The sequence below is a fragment of the Dendrobates tinctorius genome, unplaced genomic scaffold (assembly GCF_039654945.1).
Source record: "Dendrobates tinctorius isolate UK_male_01 unplaced genomic scaffold, ASM3965494v1 ptg000107l, whole genome shotgun sequence".
In the NCBI taxonomy this organism is placed as follows: Eukaryota; Metazoa; Chordata; class Amphibia; order Anura; family Dendrobatidae; genus Dendrobates; species Dendrobates tinctorius.
Window position 1 is genome coordinate 24,645,423 of NW_027361775.1, and position 24,551 is coordinate 24,669,973.

The 24,551-nt window shown below is 44.8% G+C and overlaps 1 protein-coding gene across 6 annotated transcripts in view; it reads right to left on the reverse strand.

Annotated features, from left to right (window-relative positions):
- Positions 1-5,448: 5,448 nt before the first annotated feature.
- The window catches only part of CAPN10 (calpain 10), a 69,887-nt gene continuing 50,784 nt past the window's right edge, over positions 5,449-24,551 (reverse strand). For 5 of the 6 annotated variants that reach the window (XM_073589282.1, XM_073589280.1, XM_073589283.1 and 2 more), the window contains 6 exons: positions 19,976-20,238; positions 15,577-15,785; positions 15,075-15,324; positions 7,023-7,210; positions 6,859-6,904; positions 5,449-5,793 (listed from right to left, as the gene is read on the reverse strand). In XM_073589282.1, coding sequence (XP_073445383.1) covers positions 5,767-5,793; positions 6,859-6,904; positions 7,023-7,210; positions 15,075-15,324; positions 15,577-15,785; positions 19,976-20,238 — 983 coding nt within the window. In that variant the 3' untranslated portion in view covers positions 5,449-5,766. The remainder of the gene's footprint in view (positions 5,794-6,858; positions 6,905-7,022; positions 7,211-15,074; positions 15,325-15,576; positions 15,786-19,975; positions 20,239-24,551) is intronic. The other variant, XM_073589279.1, reaches the window with a different exon arrangement.

A 24,551-nucleotide genomic window follows, 5' to 3' on the forward strand; every position in this document is an offset into this window, starting at 1 on the left:
AGAGTTTCATCTTGGAGGTGATGTCGCCACCCCATGACTTCAGCCACAAGGCTCTCCTGGCCGAATTTGAAAGGACTAGGGACCTTGCTGCCACCCGTACCATTTCTCCTGAAGCATCAGCTAAATAACCTGTTGCTTTTTGGAGGATTGACAGGGAGTCTAAGATTTCCTCTCTTGGGGTACCCCCCGATAGATGGTCTTCCATTGTCCGTAGCCAGAAAAACAAAGATCTGGCTACGCAGGTGGATGCAATGTTTGCTTTGAGCAGGTTCGTAGAAGCTTCCCAGGACTTTTTAAGGTGACTTTCTATTTTGCGATCGATCGGATCCTTCAATTGGGAAGCATCCTCAAAGGGCAAGGACGTCTTCTTAGTGACTTTAGACACTTGGACGTCTATCTTAGGGATCTCCCAAATAGAACTATATCACCCTCTAGGGGAAACCGATTTTTTAGCTCAGAGTGCACAGTGCCTTCTCGGGGGAGGACCACTCCTGAGCTATTAGGTCCTGAATCAGCTCATGAACCGGGAAACCCTTTCTACCTCTGGGTTTCAACCCTCCAAACATCTCATCCTGGACTGAGCTTGACCTCCTCCACTTCCATGGTATTTCTTACCATGGAGACTAACTCCTCCATATCCTCAGAGGAAAAATAGTATTTTTTTGCATCATGACTGGAGGTGGATGTGGAGCCCTCATTTTCCCAAATATCCTCCGATCCTGAGGATCGGACTTCTCCCGAGCCTGAGTTGGCTTCCATAGGTGCCCTTTTCCTCTTTTTTTTAGGTAGGGCCCTGGGCCACCGGGGTCTGGGCTGCCATGGAGGTTTGAACCTCCTGCCTAATGAGTTTTTATGCTGTCAAACAGGGAGGGTTGCTCGGTACGCAGGATATTTTGCGTACAAGGTTGGCATAACTTCTTTTTGTAGTCAGAAGGAAACCTGGCACCACATATACCATACTTGCGGGGGTTTCTAGGGGTAGAGGCCTTGTCTTCCTGCAAGAAGAAAAAAGGCTTACTCAGACCTGTGCCACCAACTTTTTGACAGGCAAGGGACCGGCCCTGCTACTCACTGTAGGAGGGGGAACGCTGGGCTCCGCAGATGCTGCAGTCGAGGGCTTCTCACCATCCATGTCTGCACACACCACACTGCGCTTACCTGGAGCTGTGGCACCCTTTTGTGGGTGTTGCTGCATTCATTTGCTGGGTGCTCCTCCTTCCCCCCGTCCCTGGGGAGGAACATCGTTCGACCCCCGCTGCCATTGGACTCTTTCCCGGGTCCCCCGGGTGCGCGTTTCCCCCTCACAGGACGCTGGGGGCTGCAAACCGGAAGTGCGCTTCACCGCTACTTCCGGTCGATTGCCCGCTCCCTCTGACGCGCGCACACGGCCCCAATGCAGCGCTGGAAGGAGGAAGCCGGGGAGCTGTGCAGGACCCCGGCAGGCACCATACCGCCCCGCTTTACCCCGGAGGGCGCGGGAGGGGTGGTCAACGTCCCGAGTCACACCGACGGTGGAGACGGGAGCAGCACATGGAGGAGAGGCAAACCCCCCCAACCTCGGCTGCCCAGCTTCGTGAGTACATAGGGGCTCCGCTCACTGGCCACGGCAGTCCCTTGTGACCTCTTCATGCCACGATAGGGGACAGGAAAAACACTGAGGTAGCAGGAAGGGGAGGGTTATTTAACCTCTTTGTGTTCCTGTCCCCTATTAGGGCGGGGAGACAACCTCCAAGGTGGCTGACGTGGAAGGTGACTAGAGAACCTTACAATATAAAAGCCACATGGTTTTAGATAAAACCACCATAGACAGAGGTTAAATAATCCTTAATGTTTTACAATGACAAACATAGAAACTTAGAACTATTTGTGAAACAAGAGTTCTCAAGATTGTGTCACCTGTGAGTATTGTCTATCACATTATAAATGCAGCTAATGGTCTAATAAACTCACCACAGAGAGATTACGTCATTGTCTGTGTGGAGGAACACACACTGTGTGGAGGAACACACACAGACCCGTTCCTCCCACGTCACCACCGTGACGTAACTACACAGGCACAGCTCTCCGGCGCCCCCGTTGTCTCTCAGGTCAGTAAGGGAACTGCACCTAGTGCAAATGGTCGCCGGGGAGGAGGTCCTGTTACCCGCTGGGGGTTCTAAGATTCGTGATCAGAGTAAAAGCATCAGCCCAAGATTAAGTTTATAGTTTAATTGCCTTAAGGGCGCACTAGATAATTACAGAAATATACAGTAAATTTGCAGTCAGAGAAAAGATATAACAATAAGGGTACAAGACTTAAGATATTAAGCTGGAGGTCAATTTACCAGATTGTAGGGTCATGTGGGTGCTGGGGAGCTCTGCAGTCCACAGGTACAAGAATCTTAGTTGCCGGACAGACCCCCAAAGCATGGGCCGCTGCTCCCCTCGGCAGGTCTGTCCCCAGGTCCTTCTTAGATCGTCATCCCGGATCTTCTGTGTGAAGGAATGAATGTCTGCCAGGGGCTGCCAATCCTTAAACACGCTAGGTTCCTCCCCCTGTGTCAGAGGGTGGGCTAATAATCATTGCTGCTAGGATGGAGCCAAAGTGTCTGGGACACACAAAGGACGTATATTCCTGCGTCTGCTAGCAGGTACATTCTAATTGAAGCCCTAGGCTTTTTTCCGGCCCCCTGCTGGCACGGCTCCGTACCTGAGCTTTGAAGCTCTGTTTTGGGCCTATCCTCATCATCACACCAATGGCCCTGGCTATTTAGCATTGGAACACTAAATCCTGCTTGTATTTACTAAGTACACAGCACCTGGGGGTATAGAAGCCGTTAGCTGCCTGTAATTCCTGAACTTAGACCAAAATGGATGCCAAGCTCAGACATGTGGCCCAATATCTAAGATGGCGGCTGCTCCTTCATCACAGTCTGTCTGTAGCTGTTAATGTCTAACTAGAAATGCAGCTATGTAATATACAGAATTCATTCTATATATTTCAATATGGACTCAAAATAGCCATTTTTATATTCGCACTACAATCCATGACCTTTTCCTTGAGACCCCTAGCTTTTAGGATGACAGACTCAGAAACCAGGCTGCAAGTCGCAAGCCTTAAGGATCTGGGTGATAAATTGGCACTTGGTGAAGATTGCCGATTCATGGGAAAAATCAGGGGACTTTATATTTTTAGGCTGTTCAATGTCCCAAACCAGCTTTCCTTTGGCCTGATAAGTGCCACTAGGATTGTCCTTAGTCTGTTCTGATTTTCTGTAATGTTCTTGGCAGAACGGGAATTGGTGGGAAAACAAACATGTCAGTTTGTAACACTAGTGGTGTGCGAAGGCTTCTACCACTAAACAAGTATAGTTCAAATTTAGAGAGAAAAGTATTCTGCCTTTGTATTTTGACGAGTTGCAAACACGTCTACTTCTGAGCACCCCCCATTTTTTTATTAACCAACATCTGAAATACTTGCAAGGAATCTTCAAATGGCAATGTTGTCTTGTTTGCCACCTGGATATCTACTTTTCGAATTTCTGACCAACACTTATGTAATTTCTTCCTCTATTAGAAATCTGTTAGTATCCCTACCAATATTAGACTCTGGATGTTTTTGGGAATACCATTCTCTTTTTTTACTCAAGCCCCCCAAACATCTCGTTTTGGACTCTATGGGTAGTTTTCTCCTCCTCCACATCCATAGTCCTCACTGCTGTGAGAAGTACTTCCATGTCTTCCAACTAGAAATAATTCTCTCCCTGGGTCGGGTCTGTACCTGGAGCTAGCTCACCTTCTTCCCACCACTCGCAGTGAAGGATCTTTGACCTTCCTGCGAGTCTGAATCTGACTGCTCCTCCATACATATTTTCCTCTTTTTAGCTCCTAAGGGGGTAACTGAAAATGACTGGGAAAATGAGGCTACGGATGACAACCTCCTGACGACCATCCCTCTTAGTTCTATCAAGGAGACTTGTTCCTCTTTTCCAATTTTATCAGTGCAGCTTTAACACAGATGTTTTTATGGGATGTTAGCAATTTTTTACGCAGATGGAAACTTGCAGACTGACATCTTGTCGTTACATTTTGGAGCAGGATTCTTGTCTCCCTGAAAAACAGGAGAGGAGGGAGCCATCTAAATATATTGAACAATCCTGCTCCAAAGATAAAGAGTTCTACCCATGCCAGGTACTTACTAGATTCAGTTTAGCGCTGTTTTCTGCAGATGCAGAGCAAAAACATCGACCACCCTCCACCATAGGAAAGATCCCACCTTATGGAGTCTTCAGTCTGGGCTCCTTATGACCAGGTGCCGAGACTCCAGCGCAGATTCCGATTGGATGATCCTCCTCCCCATGGTCCTATAGACTCAAGCAAGGAGAAAACCCTTGCAGAAGATAAAAGGGCTGCCATACCCCCCAAAAAATCAAATGACAAAAGACTGACTGGCACTTCCAGGTAAGTGTGAACAGGTGCATACTAGGAGCAGCCATCTCCATATACTGTACAATAAACAAAAAAAGATGCACTCTGTAGTGCTAAAGCATGTCAGAATGAAATATAAATAGCAATAATGCTTCTTGATAATAGGAAAAAAACTGAGACGCTTAGCACATAATTTGGCCAATTCATGCATGACCAGCAGCCAACGACAAGGCGGTCTCAGAACTCCTGGGAACCTACGCGTCTAGTGTGAATACCTCTCCAAGACTGAAGTCTGAATTCATGGGTAGATGTGAATACCTCTCTTCAAAGTCTGATTTTATGGGTAGGCAGGACCCTGTTGCAATTAAAATTCACCACATGCTGAAGGGCGGAGTGCTCAGTCAGAGAACTAATATACAAATGACAAAAGACTGAATGGCACTTCCAAGCTAGTGTGAACAGGTGCATACTAGGAGCAGCCATCTCCACATACAATAAACAAAAAAAGTTGCACTCTGCAGTGCTAAAGAGTGCAACTTATCACTGCAGAGTGCAACTTTTTTGTTTACTTAAATGTATTATTTATTTCCCTCCAAATCCACCATGGAACGCAACTGGAAGTGATGCTGAAGGACCTGCGACCGTGTGATGTCACTTTCTGTATTCGCATGCCGGATCCAGAGAGGGGAGGGGGAGAGCCAGGAAGCTGAGGGAGGCCCCCTGGCTCGCAACCTCTCTGCTTTACCTGGAGGCTCAGGAAGAGTGGTGAGATCCTGTTTCCAGAGGAGACATGAGCAACTACCAGAGGGAAAGGTCAGAGCGATTGTCCTCAGCTGCCCAGCCTAAAAGGTATGTAGGATAGTGCCTGTTGCCAGCCACATAGCACCGCAGGATGGCCTCCTCATGGCCGATGAGGGCAGGAAAAAGACATTCTTATTCCTCAAACAGTTTAAGACTGCAAATAGTTTTTTTGGGGATATAAACTCTACCCTTCACTAAATTATATCAATTAAACAAAGTGAAAAATTGTAGCAGGCCATGTAGAAAAATACAGTTTATTTTACTGTACTGGTCATAGTAAACATTTCAGATTTACAGCACTCATAAAACATAGGAACAGGCAAAAATTACCATTTTAATAGCAGCTTATATTGTACATTATTACTGGCAGTATCACCTCGGATTTTGGGTTAGTACCAAACCTATTATATGATCAGTTTAATACCCTGTTTTGTCAGTTTACAAAAATGTTGACAGGAATGTCTTTAAAACAGACTGAACAATTTCTTGGCTGTTTGCTTTTTGTTTTACAAAAAAAACAAATGGACGAAAGACATCCTCAAATGGACTTTTCAACTTTTACTTCATCAGTGATATAATAGAAACCTAGAAATCAATGAAAGAAAAAGAATATAATGACAATACTGTATATACAAGTAAAAAATTGGATTTTTTTTTTTTTTTTTTTATTGCTATACAATTGCTATCCACTTGATGGAGAGCCACATAAACAGGACAGAGATGAGGGATAGATGTTTTTCCTATGGTTTATAAACCGTTTTTTTTTCGGACTATGAGAGGAACTTTTTAACACGAAAAACTTGTTAAAAATTGTGTGTCTTCTATTTCAGAGGCAACTTCCTGTGATGAAAACTGACAAGGCGTCCATCTCAATTACAGAGAGCGCTGCCATCTCTCCTCCTGCCTTACACTGATCTATGTGATTGGCGCACATCAGGACAGGAAGCTTATTGGGAAATGAACGGAGGCTGCAGGAGCTGAGCAGCTGAAGGACCTTCTATACAAGTAATTTAAGGACCTTTCAGGTCATGTGAGTGATCACATGACCTGAAAGATCCTTGAGTTAATAACATGTAAGGTCCTGCAGCTGTTTAGCTCATTTAGTTATATATATATATATATATATATATATATATATATATATATATATATATATCTCAAAACTATGAAATAACACATGTGGAATTATATAATTAACAAAGAAAAGTGTGAAAACTGAAAATACTGTATGTCTTATATTCTAGGTTCTTCAAGATATAGGCATGGGAAGGGGTGATTCATTTCTGTCATGTGCTCTCTGCTCCTTTCTGGGGGCAGACAATGGCTGGGTGCTTATGTTCCCAGGGATGCTAGATTTCTCCCACCATGTCAGTGTCTGCTGAGGTGTCGTCAAGTGGGAAAACTTGCTCATAGCAACCAATCACAGCTCAGCTTCTTTTAACCAGCTCTGGTGAAATGAGAGATGCTTAGTGACTGGTTGCAAAGAAAACTGTTGCTCATAGCAACCAATCATAGCTCAGCTTCTTTGGAACAGCTCTGTTGAAATGAAAGATGCTTCGTGATTGGTTGGTGATACACACACATTCTTTAAACTTAGTGACGTTTATGCCTGCCAAAAACAGAGCTAAAAAGGTGCACTTATTTTCTAACCTCTTTTAGGATCTGCCCTAGCGTCTCCTCACTCTGGATAGGTTTCCTGCACAAACATAAAAAGTTAATACAGAAAAACAACGTTAAAGAATGCTTTAAATATTAAACGTGTTGTATATTACAATAAATTTACAAACAAGAGGTGTCCTGCACATTGTACTCACCTCTCGGTCTTTGTAGAGATAAAGATTGAGAATTTGCCCTCCTGGTCAGGGAGGTAAGTAGAAGGCACAACAAGATATTGTCCAGGGGCCAGATCACAGATTTGTGACACTTCTATAGAGTGACTATGTGGAATACAGGTGGCACATGGTTCTTGTAAAAATGGAGAGGCGCCACTATCAACTGGGGCCTAAAGACACATGAAAAAGTTCATATACATTTAAAATACTTATATTAGTACAGAAGCGTTACTAGAACCTAATCTATATATTTTTTAATGCGTGATCCCCATCTTTTGGTCTCTAAAGAAATATATATTTTTATAACTCTTTTTATTAAATTTTCAGTATCAAACACAATACAAAACAAATTGGTGATATAGCTTTCTCAAGCATTAATGATAAATAAAATACAAAAGAACTATAAGCATATTAGACACATATCTTATATGTTCATGAAAAAATTGCAAGAGTAAAAAAAATATGTGAACTTGAACCACATTTATAAATGTTCCAGACTGTAGGATCCGTGCATAAGAATTATATTTAAAAAAAAAAAAAATATTGTGAGTAGTAAACATGCTCTACTTTACAGAAATGTGTACCGTATATACTCGCGTATAAGCCGAGATTTTCAGCCCATTTTTTTGGGCTGAAAGTCCCCCCCTTGGCTTATACGCGAGTCAGTAAGATTTCCCTTTTTTTTTTGTGGAAAAATCAGGGGCGTTGGCTTATACACGAGTATACAGTGCCTTGTGAAAGTATTTGGCTCCCTGGAACTTTTCAACCTTTTCACACATATCATGCTTCAAAAATAAACTTACCAAATGTAAATTTTTGGTGAAGAATTAACAACAAGTGGAACACAATTGTGAAGTTGAATGAAATTTATTGGTTATTTTAAATTTTTGTGGAAACTCAAAAACTGAAAAGTGAAGCAAACTCAATCCAGAAGTTGATTGTGGATCTCTGAATGATCCAATGTTGTCCTAAATGACGATAAATATAATCCACCTGGGTGTAATCAAGACTCCGTATAAATGCACCTGCTCTGTGATAGTCCCAGGGTTCTGTTTGAAGCACAGAGAGCATCATGAAGACCAAGGAGCACAACAGAAAGGTCCGTGATACTGCTGTGGAGAAGTTTAAAGCTGGATTTGGATACAAAATGATTTCCAAAACTTTAAACATCCCAAGGAGCACTGTGCAAGCGATCATATTGAAATGGAAGGAGTATCATACCACTGCAAATCTACCAAGACCCGGCCGTCCCTCTAAACTTTAATCTCAAACAAGGAGAAGACTGATTAGAGATGCAGCCAAGAGACCCATGATCACTCTGGATGAACTGCAGAGATCTACAGCTGAGGTGGGACAGTCTGTCCATAGGACAACAATCAGTCGTACACTGCACAAATCTGGCCTTTATGGCAGAGTGGCAAAAACACCAAGGTTACTTACCGGTAACCGGTTTTTCCGGAGCCCATGACGGCACACATGAGAGAGGGGATCCGCCCAGTCAGGACAGGAACCCTACTGAAGATAAAAGGGCGGTACCTCTCCCTCGCTTCAGTTGGTTTACAGAGCATGAGAGGCCCCCCGGGTTAGTACACATGGTAAAACTATCACTACATTATATCTAACTAAAAAACACCCAAACTAAAGTGCACACCAAAGGAGTGAAAAAGGGGGGGAATATACAGGTGCCGTCATGGGCTCCGGAAAAAACGGCTACCGGTAAGTAACCTTGGTGTTTTCCCGTCTCCCATGACGGCACACATGAGAGACTTTTGTAGAATAAGACACCTTAGGGAGGGACCACCGCTTGCAGCACCCTTCTACCAAAGGTTTGGTCAGTAGAGGAAGACAGATCAAGTCGGTAGTGTTTAAAAAAGGTGGAAGGTGAGGACCAAGTAGCGGCTTTACAAATTTGCTCAATCGATACCTCAGCCTTCTCTGCCCAGGAGGTAGCCACGGCTCTGGTGGAGTGAGCCTTGATGCCTTCTGGAACCGGAGCGCCACTTGCGGAGTAGGATAACATAATGGCCTCCCTGATCCATCTGGCAATGGTACTTTTAGCTACCCCGTGCCCCTTTCTACTACCCTGAAAGGCTACAAAAAGGGACTGATCTTTCCTCCACTGACTAGTTATTGACATATATTGTATTATGGCTCTTCTTACATCTAATGTATGGAACTTTTGCTCCCCCGGGTTTCTGGGATTGTTACAGAACGACGGCAAGGAGATCTCCTGAGTCCTATGAAACTTTTGGACTACCTTGGGGAGATAGGCCGGGTCTGGTGTTAGAACCACTCGGTCATCCAAGATCTGTGTATAAGGAGGACATATAGACAGAGCTTGTAGGTCGCTGACTCTTCGGGCTGACGTTAAGGCTACCAGTAAGACCGTTTTAAGTGTAAGTAGCTTTGGTGACAGCTCTAGTAGTGGTTCGAAGGGATCTTTGGTTAAAGCCTCCAAAACTAGGTTCAGGTCCCAGGGTGGTATCTTTGGGATAATGACCGGCCTTGACCTGCCACAGGACTTAATGAACCGGGACACCCACCTATTGGCTGCTAAATTGCAGTTATATAGGGCCCCCAAAGCTGAGACTTGAACTTTGAGTGTGTTAGTGGCTAACCCCAGTTGCAGCCCCGACTGTAAGAACTCTAGGATAGGTCCCACTGGAGCTACATCCCCTAAAGGTTCCCCCAGGAAGTCTAGGAACTTTTTCCACGTTCTACCGTAGATTTGGGATGTTCTTGGTTTCCTACTTTTCAACAGGGTGGAGACTAACCCTGGAGAGAATCCCTGGCGACTCAGCGCCCTCTCAATTCCAGGCTGCTAGATGGAAGCCCTTCACCTGAGAGTGGACCACTGGTCCCTGGGAAAGCAGGTCTGGAATCTCTGGTAGTATCCATGGATCTGTCACTGACATGAGCCTCAGAAGGGAGAACCAAGGCCTTCTCGGCCAAAAAGGAGCTATAAGAATTATTCTTGCCCGATCCTCCCTGATTTTCCTGACTACTACTGGGATCATTGTTATCGGGGGAAATGCATAGGCCAGGATGAACTTCCAGGGTATTTGTAGGGCATCTACTGCGAAGGGGTTTTCCCTTGGATTTAGCGAGCAGAACTTCCTGACCTTCCGGTTGTGTGCGGTAGCGAACAGGTCTATTTCTGGTCTGCCCCAGGCCTGAACTATTTGTTGGAAGACTCGGGAGTTTAAGGACCATTCCCCTTGTCTTAGATGCCTGCGACTCAGGAAGTCTGCTTGTATATTTTCTGCCCCCTTTATGTGCAATGCTGTGATGGATAACAGATGTTGTTCTGCTAGCTGGAAGAGTAGATCTGATATTTGCATGAGGCCCCGAGATCTCGTTCCCCCCTGATGATTGATGTAGGCTACTACTGCCTGATTGTCCGTCATGACCCGGGTGTGGCGGCCCTGAAGTAAGGGAAGGAAATGTTTCACGGCTTTTTCCACTGCCCATAGTTCTTTTACATTTGAATTCTGATCGCTTTCTAGTGAGGACCAGGTCCCCTGTATTGTATGGGATCTCAGGTGTGCTCCCCACCCTGTGGCACTCGCGTCTGTCGTAATGATGTCCTCGACTGGTTTTTGCCACGGGACACCAGCTGTTAGATTCTTTTCTACAGTCCACCAGAGCAGGGAATCTCTTACAGCCACTGAGAGACATAGTTTGCCTTCTAAATGCCCTTTTAATTGTTTCTGCGCTGACAGGACTTCCCACTGTAGTTGCCTTAAGTGGTACTGCGCCCATGTTACTGTGGGTATACATGATGTCAGTGAGCCTAAAAGGGACATTGCGTTCCTCAGTGTCATATTTGGCCTTTGTATTGCTGTGCGAGCTAGGCCTCTTATCTTGGTCACTTTCCTCTCTGGTAGGAGGCAGCGTTGTTGCTCGGAGTCCAATATCAACCCTAGGAAGGATTGCTCTTTTACTGGGGTTATCCTTGACTTGGGGATGTTTACTATCCATCCTAGTCCTACTAGAGTTGCTATTACTTCCTTCACTTGAAGTGTGCAGTGGGATTCCGACCTCCCTATTACCAGAAAGTCGTCTAAGTATGGGACGATCACTATGTCCCTGGATCGCAGAAAAGACATTACTTCGGCCATCACTTTGGTGAATACCCTGGGGGCTGTAGACAGGCCAAACGGAAGGGCTGTGTATTGGTAGTGTCTCACCTGCCCCTGGATATAGAGCGCTACTCTCAAATATCTCTGATACTCCCGATGGATTGGGATGTGATAGTAGGCATCTTTTAAGTCTATCACTGCCATGAGGCAATGCTGGAACAGGATCTTTGTGGCCGTGTTCATTGACTCCATTTTGAAGGAGCAATTGTCTATCCACTGATTGAGTCTCCTCAGGTTGACAATGGTTCTCCAAGAGCCGTCTGGTTTTTGTATTAAGAAGAGGGGGGAGTAGAACCCCCTTCCTTCTTCTTGCGCTGGGACTTCCTGTAGGACTTGTTTTTTCACTAGTCCCAAGACTTCCGTCTCCAGGGCCAGCTGTTGCTCTTGGGCTTTCCTTCTGGGTGTTATTATGAAGGTATGCCTGGGCGGACGGATGAATTTTATTTTTAAGCCGTCCTTGATTATATTTAGGACCCATGTACTGGGGGAGATATTTGCCCAGGCGGAAAGGAAGAGAGAAAGCCTTCCCCCTACCTCCGGCCCAATGTCATTGGGGAGATTTTTTGGAGGAAGTAGAGGGCCCTTTAAACATATAGCCCGATCCTCTTTTTTCTTTAAAGTCCCAGCTTTTTCTATCTCCCGGGGGACGACCCCTGTTAAATCTCCTCCTCCGAAAGGGCTGCTTCTTAGGTTCTCCCGGAAATCGGGAAAAGCTTTTCTTCCTATCCCCCGCATGCTCCAAAATCTCTTCTAGTTTTTTCCCGAAGAGGAATTGGCCATCGCATGGAATGGAACATAACTTGTGCTTAGAGGGTAAATCTCCGGGACACCCTTTAAGCCACAGGGCTCGTCTTGCCGCATTTGACAGGCTTGCTGCTCTAGCTGTCAATCTTGCGGAGTCTGCAGAGGAATCGGCCAGGAAAGCCGCTGCTCCGTGCACCAATGTTAGATTAGCTAGAATTTCGTCTCTAGGAACTCTATCCTTGATCTGGTCCTCTATTTGTTGCAGCCAGACCATGAGGGCACGAGCGGTACAGGTACCGGCTATTGCTGGCTTCAATCCCCCTGCTGAAGCTTCCCAGATGTGCTTCAGAAACCCATCTGCTTTCTTATCAAGCGGGTCTTTCAACACGCCAGAATCTTCTAATGGTAGGGATACCTTTTTTGAGGATCTGGCTACAGCCCCATCAATTTTTGGGACTTTTTCCCAGGTTTCTGAGTCCTTCTGGTCAAAGGGGTACCTCCTCTTTGATGTGGAAGGTAAGCCCCCTGACCGCTCTGTCTTTTTCCATTCCCTGTCAATTAGCGCTTTTATTTTATCATTTACAGGGAAGGTACGCTTTTCGCTTTTCCTCCAGTCCTCAAAACATTACATCCTCTAATGATTTGGGAGTTTTTTCTTCTTTAAGGCCCATTGTAGCTCTAATGGCCTTGACCAGTTTTTCTACGTCCTCCGTTGGGAAACATGGACGGCCGCCTATATCGCTGTCCGAGGAGGATTCTGAGGACTGCGTAGAGGAAGAGGAGGTGGAGGGGGACAAAGATCTATCCCGCCCCTTCTGCTTTGGCGAGGCCTCTGAATCGGAGCTCCTTCTACGGTTTCTTTTCTTTTTAAGGGCTGCCTTTAGGGAACCTTTCACCTCCTGATGTATTAACTCCTTCAGACTAGTCACCAAATCAGGGGTCTCCTCCTGTATAGACCTGTTAATACAGTCAGCGCAGAGATCTTTCTGCCACTGATCTGCCAGCGGGTTTTTACATAGGGCGCATTCTCTATTTTTGGTTTTGCTGCTGGCCTTCCTCGCCCCCTAGTGATCAAACAGAGAAAATGGAACCCCATACCATAAGGGTGACATTCACGTAGATCACTCACCACCGCTGTCAATCAGGGGTACCGATCTCGGAGGCTCCTCAGATGCACTCGTGACATTTCTCCTGGACGTCCCAGAGTCATGCTGATTGCGCTTATGACTGCCGCTCCCACCACTTGAGCGACTGCTCCTGGTATGTTGGTGGCTCGGCCTGGCATCTGGCGAGAGGTCTTGCTGCTGACGCTGCTGCTGTCGCTGCTGCTGACGCTGCTCGTCTTGCCCCACTTCCATTCTGAAGCCTTGGGCATGAGTGCGTCTTCTGTGGTCATCCCCCTTATGTAAGGGGGATCCACTGCACTCTCCGCCTCCTCCGGTTACCCCCACAGCCCCTCCCCCCCGCCATACCGCCGGGATCTCTCTCCGATCGGCGTTCTTCACCATGGGCGCCGCCATCTTGAATTGTCGGCACCGCCTCCGACATCACGCGGGCACGCCCCTTCCCCAGCGTGCCCTGCGCGTGACGTCAGAGGAGCGCGACCCGGAAGCGGCCGCTCCCTCAACGCTCCTGAGCTGCTCCAGAGTAGGGAATCACCGGCAGAGGGGGAGAGGGCGGCGCGGCAGCCACGGCAGAGCCCCAGGACCCCCGCCGTGCTGTTCCTGCGCCCGCTCGGACGCTGAGCCCCGGAGGACCCGCGGACGGCGCTTCCTCCATCCCGACGCCCAGCGCTCAGGAGCCCAGCCTGATCTTCTACGCCGGCACGGGAGAGGGGCAGGTAAGTGTGACCTGCTGTCTTCAGCACGGGTCCCTGTCAGGACAGGAAACCCAACTGAAGCGAGGGAGAGGTACCGCCCTTTTATCTTCAGTAGGGTTCCTGTCCTGACTGGGCGGATCCCCTCTCTCATGTGTGCCGTCATGGGAGACGGGAAAAGAAAGCCATTTCTCAAAGATATCCATAAAAAGTGTTGTTTAAAGTTTGCAACAAGCCACCTGGGAGACATACCAAACATGTGGAAGAAGGTGCTCTGGTCAGATGAAATCAAAATCAAACTTTTTGCAAACTTTTTGGCAACATTGTTGCCAAACGATATGTTTGGCATAAAGGCAACACAGCTCATCACCCTGAACACACCATCCCCGCAGTCAAACATGGTGGTGGCAGCATCATGGTTTGGGCCTACTTTTCTTCAGAAGGGACAGGGAAGATGGTTAAAATTGATGGGAAGATGGATGGAGCCAAATACAGGACCATTCTTGAAGAAAACCTGTTGGAGTCTGCAAAAGACCTGAGACTGGGACGGAGATTTGTCTCCCAACAAGACAATGATCCCAAACATAAAGCAAAATCTCCAATGGAATGATTCACAAATAAACGTATCCAGGTGTTAGAATGGCCAAGTCAAAGTCCAGACCTGAATCCAATCGAGAATCTGTGGAGAGAGCTGAAAACTGCTATTCACAAACGATCTCCATCAAACCTCACTGAGCTCGAGCTGTTTGCCAAGGAAGAATGGGCAAGAATTTCAGTCTCTCGATGTACAAAACTGACAGAGACATACCCCAAGCGACTTGCAGCTGTAATCGCAGCAAAAGGTGACGCAACAAAGTATTAAGTTAAAGGGGCCGAATAATATTGCACGCACCACTTTTCAGTTTTTGAGTTGCCACAAAAATTTAAAATAACCAATACATTTCGTTCAACTTCATAATTGTGTCCCACTTATTGTTGATTCTTCACCAAAAATTTACATTTGGTAAAAGGTTGAAAAGTTCCAGGGGGCTGAATACTTTCGCAAGGCACTGTATTTGGTATGTCCATGAAGAAATGCTTTGATTGTCTCAGAATGTAGAGGATCAGTGATTTATATCCTGAGCCCTCATTTACAGTATAGAAACAATGTTGTGCAGCGCTAGCTGCAAAATAATAATGGGGCTTTTGCCTGTTTTAAAAAAAAAATAATTAAATCATCAGCGCCATCTCTTTCACAATAGCTTATCAACTGTCAATCTGACTTTAATTAATAGTTTTGTTCACAGTTGTATGTGTAATATGACAGTAACAAAATAAAAGTATGACACTAACCAAGTACACATGGAAACCAATGGCATACCACCGATTCTCCTGATTGTGCTGGCGAAGTGTCACCTTTACCAGTTGGGAATTAATGGGCACACAAAAAGAAATAGCTGGGTTAAGATGGTAAGAAGGAAAGTTCCTGCTGCCTCCCGCACTATTACTCTTCTTCCACTCTCCTTTAAGCTCCAATGTTTCCCATACTCCAGGTATCGCATCTTTACTTGCCCTCTCCACCGGCTGATTGGAGGTTATTTCACTGAATGTAAAAAAATGACAAATTGTTACACTAAAATGCTACAAAAAGTTTGTTGCTAAATCAAGGAGTGTACTACAGATACATGGAGACAGTTTCCATTTACAAGCCCTGCATTTTTTTAAGCTCAATCAGTTTTTACTAAGAATTTTAACAAGGACATTATTTGACAAAAATAGAATAAGTTTATAATCTGAATGAAATTTCCATTAAACCTCAATGCCATGAGTAATACTGAGTTATAAGGCAGCTCACTGTAACCTGAGTGTGACGGGTCCATTGGAAAGCACACGCAGTAAGAAGTCCCCTTCTGTGTCCCTGAGAAATGTGCTGGGGATCAGCAGATGATATCCTGGAGATAACTCGCAGCGCAGATGCAGCTGTCTATCGTAAGTGTGTGAGGAGGTACCAGCCAAAGGAGGTGTCAAAATGGTCTTCTGAAGGTTAAAGCGACGTTTTTCCACCTATAGACAAGGACAAAAGTAAAAAGCAGAGCTTATTTATTATAAAGAGTTCTTACACAAAATCCGACTGGTAAAAAAAAATTAAAAAGCAGTGTTTCTTCAATTACAGATTTCAGACAGTAGCTGTATTGAACAGAGACGCTCTGAATAAAGAAAGTGAAGGTGATGGAGTGATGGAAGATAAACTGACTAGATCACATCATCCATCCATTCATTTAAATGGTAGGCAGGGCGACCTCTTCACTGTGCCTTATTTCGGTTCTGTGGCAACAAATTTTAGGCAAAATTAAGGATAACAGAGAGTTGAACATAACAGAGAAACGGGAGGGTGATTTAGGCCAGAGAGAAAGTAATTAATGGCAGGAGATGGGGAGCCAGATTCCACAATTGTCATTGAGTTAGTAACTGTGATGTACAATGTCTGCAAGATATGTTTTCTGTTGCAATGTGCTAAAAATCCTCCATTTTGTAAGAAGCTGCCTGCCAGTGTCTCGGTTACATTGCACACTGCCGCAGCTTCCCTTCCCCCCCAGGTGTTATAAATCAACTTCCTGCCACACCATTTGGCTTCTCTCAGCCTCAGCTGAAAGAGGGAAAAAAAAGTGCGGGAAAGGAAAACTCTTTGTTTGAAATCAGGAGTTAGAAGTAAACCTTTAAGAGCCTGCCCTGCGAAAGCCCTATAACATAGAGATATAATAACCATATCTCTGTGATCCGAGCGGTCCCAGCTCCACTACAGTGTCACTTCCGAAGTCCTAACATGTCGAGAACCTGAGATATGATTTGCGCCCAAATGGACGGTCATATCGCACAGATGTTTGATGTTTTCTTGATAGGCTCATTACGCTGGGAAACATGATACCACTGATGAGTCCATACCAGCTTCTCCCATAAAGTTATAGCTAATCTAAGTTTTGTAGCCAAAACCTAACTTGGATGAGAGAGGTGGGATCAACCCAGAATGCATCTCTCCGTGATGACACATAGGAAAGTCTATAAGGCATTCCCTGGCAAAACCAGCTCAGAAGAGCTCCAATCCTCGTGCTGAGCAGAACCCAGATGAGTGGAGACGTGCAGCTCCGCCTCCACCCCCCTTAAAGCCACATGGGATGCCTAACAACAACTGACTGAATGTGAGTGTACCTTCTTCTTTCATCCACTTTGTTTTATACTTGTCTAATGTACATATTTTATGTCTCAATTTTATAGCAACTTTTATCTGTAACCACTGCCCTACTTTTTCGGGGAATAAATGATAAAATTATTTAGTTCTGTCTCTATGCTCTAAGAATCGAACTATACGCCTTTGATAGATAATCGCTACTAATTCAAGGGGTTTGCCACGGACCCTCTTAATTTAACACTGTGAATTAAGTACCCGTGACTGGTGGCAGCGCGTTGTGTACGGCTATTGCGGCTTGCTGGCAGTACAGAAGCGTCTTATATTGCTGAATAAGGGGCTGCGGCCACAGCATTGATAATTCCCTTACTGCAGAAGCCTAATTGCCGGTTCACAACAGGCAGTCCGTCCGGCGACTAATTATCCTAGGTGCAGTTCCCTGACTGACCTGAGGGTAAGGGGGGCGCCGGAGAGCTGTGAGTTCCAAAGTGGAACTGAGAAAGTGGGATATACATAAATCCCCACAGTACTTGGAAGATTGATAGCAGTGGTGGGGCATCCAAATTAAACTCCCCCTGTGGCAAATTGTAGAGCGAGATTAGCTTGCTGGATATTTTTGTCACATGGTGCCAGTGGTGGGATAACTAAGATAAGCCCCAACTGTGCCTGTGATAGCCGTGTGCCGGCATTGTGTCTCGTCCCTCCATCCGCTGATACACCCGTGTCAGTGGTGGGACTGTGACATAGTGGTGACACAGGGTCCGCTGTCCGTCACGTGTTGGTGGCAGCGGGACCCCCGTTAGTCGCCTCCGTATTTGGACGAACGGCGGTGGGCCGTTCGTCACAGTAACATAGGCTCTCACGCATATATATGCTGCATAAGGGTATATAGGACACCGGTTTTTCCACATGAAGGTGTAACAGGTGCAAGACACACAATACAGATTTAAAAGGACTATCAGCACAGAATGACTGTTCAAACCATGCATCATAAAACGGACAAACATTTAAGTTCACCTTCCCGGTGCTATCAAACTACAGCTGTCAGTCAAAGAATGGTGGTGTAGTTACATGTTTGGCCACACCATGATGCACTGAGTGAATGTACTTGGTTTGAACAGTCTTTTTGTGCTGACTGAAAAGCGGTTATTTAGGACTAGTAGCCAAGATCTTGTTGTGCCAGGCGCCAATCTCTGTTGGATCAGATTAGTCACAATCTAAGTTTGGGAGTCAGCAGTCAATCGGCATGACGTCGGCAGTCACCCCCCCATCGACAGTGCAGCCTGGAAGAGCCGCTCTGTTGACGTGAAGCAGCAGAATCACCGGCAGGAGTTGTCTGTGATCGCTCCGAGCTGGCACTAGGCAGAACAGGGAGGTAGTTGTTCGCCTCATAAGAAAAAAAAAAAATAGTCAAGGTTAACCCCAATAATACATTGACATGGTCCTGTACCACGTGATTCTGGAAAACAATCTTTGATATGATAAGTGCCATATATGAAGGCTCCATAGAATTGACCCCTTATGTTTGTATTTTGAGATATATTGACAATTATGTTCCAACTTCTGATTCCATAAAAACGGCAATTGCCAGAATGTTGTATATGCCCAGGAAACTTATAGCCCAACAACGGTTGCACACCCAGAAGAGAATGTATAGACTAATTTAATTGGTTGGTCTCCATGGAAAACTTCATCCATTTGAAACGAAAGGTGGAAAAGAAATTTGCAGCCATAAAGTCCAATTGGTTATAGTTCTGGCTTGGCCCCAGATTAATTTAGTATAGGACAGAATTTTTGTTAATGACTAATGATGACTGGGTGTTTCTGATAAGTACTAAATAAGTAGAAGAATTAAAAAATAAAAAAAATACACACCTGTTCTATGGCTGACAGGGTGGTGTTATACTGCTATATGGACATATCCATTCTGTTCTGATGTGGATGGATATAATTAATGCATTAAAGTTAGGGTTCATGCACACGATCAGGAATAGTAGCGTTTTGGATGCAATGCATCTTCGCTGAGTTCTACATTACGCACTTGTCTTTTAGAACTAATGCTGCGGATTTACCACATGTAATGACAGTCTATTCAGGAAAAGTATGCATAGGAGTCGAGCATCTCCGCTGTGGGCGAGTTTACGCAGCAGTAAACAGAAGCACAGTGGCATGGGATCGCTATAAATCCCGTCACTGTGCCTGTAATGTAAAATACAGCGAAAATGCGCTGTGTCCAAAACGCTAGTAGTCCTGATTGTGGGCACATACCCTCATGAGGGGACATTTTTGGAAGGGTGTGGGGGATGGGGAAAAGTGTGTTGTGTTTTATATTTGTTGTACAAATCATAAAAACTTAAAAAAAGTTACCTTTAAAAAAACAAAACAAAAACAAAACACACCTATATATGAATGGCTTGGTGAAACAATTATTTTAATCGATGCACTCAACACAGAAGCTGCAACACCCAGAAGGATACATTTTCAAATTATGGAAATCACAGCATTGATAAACATGTTAAAGCCATGTTACCTACTTTCAGATAATGTTCTTCCGATTAACAGAAAAAAAAAAAATGTGCTGTATTCACCTGGCGAGTCTATGCTTCGGTTGTCTAGCATTGGTTATGGCGCAGATGTCATGTCAACAGCACAGCGGCCAATCAGTGAAGCCTGCAGCTCTGTAGGGGGTGTTCAGGGGGGGGGGGAAACATGCAATGTTACTGGTTATGAGATTGTGAGATTGTGTGATAGGACGTTGATCCAGGTCATGAGTCTGACATTTGTGGAATCAGGAAGGGATTTTTCTTCCCCAATATTAGTTAATTAGCATCGGTCTCACTGGGTTTTTGCCTTTCTCTGGATAAACATGTTATGCTATAGGTTGAATAGGATGAATGTCTGAATAATATTTTGCATTCATAGTTTTTACGGTTGAAAGTAGACATAAGTGACTATTTAAGCGCTGAAATAATTATTAGTGCTACTAATAATAATTAGATTACATGAAACACTGTTCTATCATACAGAAAAATTTACCAGAGGTCACAAAATGTGCAATACCCAAATTTACCTTCCACATGTGCAATCCCACAGCAATTGGGGTGGTTCTTTTTGAAGCCTCACATTGTAAGTGTCTGTTGCAGCGCATATTGCTGGAGGCTCCTAGTTCAGAGCTTGGCCTTTGCATAAGGATTAAATACATCTCACTTTTCTCCTTTAAACGTAGCCAGAACTTTGGGTTATCAGGAAAGCTGGTGTTGTTACGTGAACCACCTGCACTCTGGCCCTTAATCCAAGACCCATAAATCTGTTGTGTGTAAGAAAGCAGAGACCCTATGTATAGAATAAAAAAAAAAACAAATATAAAATAATTGTTTTGAGGTAATAATTGATAAATATGAAAACACTAGTAGTGAAGAGTGAACATATATTAACCCCTTAATGACCGCCAATACGTCGTTTTACTGACCTGAGATATAAGAGAATATTCATCCCCATACAGGTGACAATCCAGCAGCTGTCGGCTGTCCATTATAGCTCACATGTAAAGCGCCATGGAATAAATGGCACTATAATAATAAATAATAATAATATAGCTGACAACTTTCTGCATCAATCAGCCTCGGTAAGTGTTTGCACCGTCTGTTTAACCCCTTAGATGCTGCTGTCAATAGTGACTAGATCATATAAATGGTTAACAGAGTGTGGAGGCCCTCTCTTTATCCCCATCGGCACCCTCAGATCATGTGTGGTCCTGATGTTTGCCATTGCAATTCACGGCCAAATAGTGGCCTTAGAGTCTGCCAGCTATAGTAGCCTGTTCAGAAGTTACCGACATTTAGGTGTTAAAAATAAATTTCTTCATTTCTGTCATGCCACTTTGCGTTAATTCCTGAAAATCACTTGAAGGGTAAATAAATCCGACAGCAGTTTCACTTGGTCTCTAAAAAAAAAAAAATGGTATCACAAGATCTATAAAAAAAATAATTTTTGAAAAATTAAATTTTGAAAATTTCCTTGAAAAAATGAAAAATTGCTGCTACATTTTTAACCCCTTTCCGACGTCAGGCGTAATAGTACGCCGATGTCAGACTCCCTCCCTTTGATGTGGGCTCCGGCGATGAGCCCACATCTTTCCCACGTGGCTATTAACTAGTTAAATGCTGCTGTCAAACGCTGACAGCGGGATTTAAATGGCGCTTCCGGCAAACACGCTGGAAATACACACACCGGTGACCTGCGTCGCGTGATCGCACGTCACCAGTTCGTTGGCATGACAACCGGAGGTCTCCTGGAGACCTCTATGATTGTCAGTGCCGGCTTGCTGTGAGCACCGCCCGGTGGTCGGCGCTCATGGCAAGTGAGTAATTCTGCTATATGGAGGTGATCTGATCATCGCCTCTATGTGGCAGAACCGATCGGGTTGTGGCAGCTTCTAGTCTCCCATGGAGACTATTGAAGCATGGCAAAAGTAAAAAAAAAAATGTTTTTAAAAATATTTTAAAAAAGAAGTATACATATATTTTTCGCCCCATTCAAAATACAATAATAAAAAAAATTGAACAAATATTTGGTATCGACGCATTCAGAATCACCCGATCTATCAATAAAAAAAGGATTTACCTGATCGTTAAGCAGCATAGCGAGAAAAAAAATGAAAACGCCAGTTTTTTTGGTTGCTGCAACATTGCATTAAAATGCCATAACAGTCGATCAAAAGATTGTATCTGCACCAAAATGGTATTAAAAACGCCAGCTCGGCACGCAAAAAAAAGACTTCACCCAACCCGAGATCACAAAAAATGGACATGCTACGGGACTCGGAAAACGGCACAATTTCTTTTTTTTTTTAACAAAGTTTGGAACTTTTTTTTCACCAGTTATATAAAAAAGAACCTAGACATGTTTGGTGTCTATGAACTCGTAATGACGTAATGACCTGGAGAATCATAATGGCAGGTCAGTGTTAGCATTTATTGAATCTAGTAAAAAAAACAAAGCCAAACAAGTGTGGGATTGCACTTTTTCGCAATTTCACTGCACTTAGAATTTTTTTTCCCCGTTTAATAGTACACGACAGGGTAAAACCAATGGTGTTGTTCAAAAGTATAACTTGTCCTGCAAAAAACAAGCCCTCATATGGCCATATTAATGGAAAAATAAAAAAGGTATGGCTCTGAGAAGAAGGGTAGCAAAAAACGAAAACGCAAATCCGAAAATACCTCCGGTCATGAAGGGGGTTAAACCTCCAAAATGCTATTAAAATAAAAGAACATTTTACAAATGGTGATGATTTAACGTATAAATGATGGACATTTATTAATGTTTTTCTATTATATGACTATTTGGATTGAAGGGATAATCAAAGTTTGAAAATTGCTTATTTTTTTAAAATATTTCTAATATTTTTTGTAAATAAATACAAAACCTATTGATCCAAATTTACCACTATTTTAAATTATAATGTGCCACGAAAAAACAACCTCAAAACCACTGGGATTTGTTGAAGCATTCCAGAGTTATTACCACAAAAAGCGACACTGGTCAGATTTAAAGAATTTGGCCCGGTCACTAAGGGGTTAAAAACCTTTTATATTACATCTCGAAAGTTGAACAAACAGCATACAGTTTAACCAACAGAAAATAGGGATTTTTGTGTACTCACCGTAAAATCCTTTTCTCAGAGCCAATCATTGGGGGACACAGACAGTGGGTGTTATGCTGCTTGCCACTAGGAGGACACTAAGTAAACAAAGAAAAAAAGTTAGCTCCTCCCCTGCAGTATACACCCTCTCGCTGGCTGGGAATTCCCTAGTTCGGTGAAAAAGCAGTAGGAGCATTAAACGAATGACAATAATCATAACTGTCAAAACCTAATAATGCTACTGTGTCCCCCAATGATTGGCTCGGAGAAAAGGATTTTACGGTGAGTACACAAAAATCCCTATTTCTCCTACGCCTCATTGGGGGACAGAGACAGTGGGACGTCCTAAAGCAGTCCCTGGGTGGGGAACATACAATTGCTAATACCCCATGTACCACTGAATAAACACTGTGGTACTGCCGATTGCAGGATGCGTCTGCCAAGAGCTGCATCCGCAGAGGCCTGAGAATGAAATTAGGCAATGTTTGTAAAGGTATGCAGGCTGGACCAAGTCGCAGCCTTGCGGACAGGCTGTTTTGTAAAGGTATGTAGGCTGGACTAAGTCGCAGCGTTGAAGACCTGTTCTGCTGACGCCTGGAGCAGAGGCGCCCACCACTGAGCGGATAGAATGCGCTTTAATCCTTGCTGGCACAGGTGTGTCCCGGACACGGTAGGATTCCTGAATAGCCAAGCAAATACACCTAGCTAGTGTCGTTTTTGAAGCGGCTAGACCCTTCCTATGCCCCTCTGGAAGTATGAACAGGAAGGGAGCCGTCCGCAAGATGTACTGTCTCAGGGCCCTAACCACATCCAGGGTGTAGAGGGCCTTCTCAATGCCATGGACCGATGCCGGACAAAAAGAAGGGCAAAAGAATTTCCTCATAGAGCTGGAAAGAGGATACGACTTTGGGCAGGAAGGACGGGGAAATCCTGAGAACTGCCTTGTGCTGATGAAAATTCAGGAACTGATGACGGCAGGACAGGGCCGCCAATTCTGAAACTCGTCTGATTGACGTACTTGCCACTAGAAAGACCACTTTCAAAGAGAGAAGAGGTAGTGGTACATCCTGCAACGGTTCGAAAGGAGCCTCCTGTAAGGCCCCGAGAACCAAGTTAAGGTCCCATGATTCGAATGGCCCTTTATAGGGAGGCGCTACATGAGAAACTCTGAATGAACGTTTTGACCTGAAGTTTGGTAGCAATTTTGCATTGGAATAGCACTGACAAGGCTGAAATTTGGCCCTTGAGCGAGCTAAGCGTGAGGCCTGACTTTAATCCTGACTAAAGGAATTCCAATATGGCAGGAATGGAAAACACTATAGGGGATCGATTATGATCCTTGCACCACGAAAAGAAGGTTTTCCAGGTGCGGAGATAAATGCACATGGACATGAACTTCCTAGCACTAATCATGGTGGAAATCACGTCGTGAGAAAACCCAGCCTGTTTTAGAATCCAGGATTCAACGGCCACGCCGTCAAAAACAGGGCCCTAGAGTTCCGGTGGTAAATCGGACTCAAGAGAGTAGATCCATGCGAACTGGAAGTCGCGCCAAGGGACGTCGGCGACTAGTTGTACTAGTTCTGCATACCATGCCCGGCCAATCTGGCGCGACTAGGATCATGGGTACTCCCTCTGTTCTGATCTTCTTGATGACCCTCGGGAGCAAGGGGAGAGTGGGAAAGATGTACGAGAGCCGGAACTGGTGCCACGGCAGAACTAGGGCGTCCGCTCCGATGGTGCCTGGATCGCACGATTGGGCAACGAATCGAGGAACCTTGTTGTTTAGCCTTGAGGCCATGAGATCCACATCCGGAGTGCCCCAATGACGGCAAATCTGCTGAAAACCTTCCGGATGAAGAGACCACTCTCCCGAGGCAAGGGCTTGGCGACTGAGAAAGTCTACCGCCCAATTCTCTATGTCCGGGATGAGGATCGCTGAGATGGGCGAATAGTTGGTCTAGGCCCAATGGAGGATGTGACTCACTTCGCGCATGGCCAT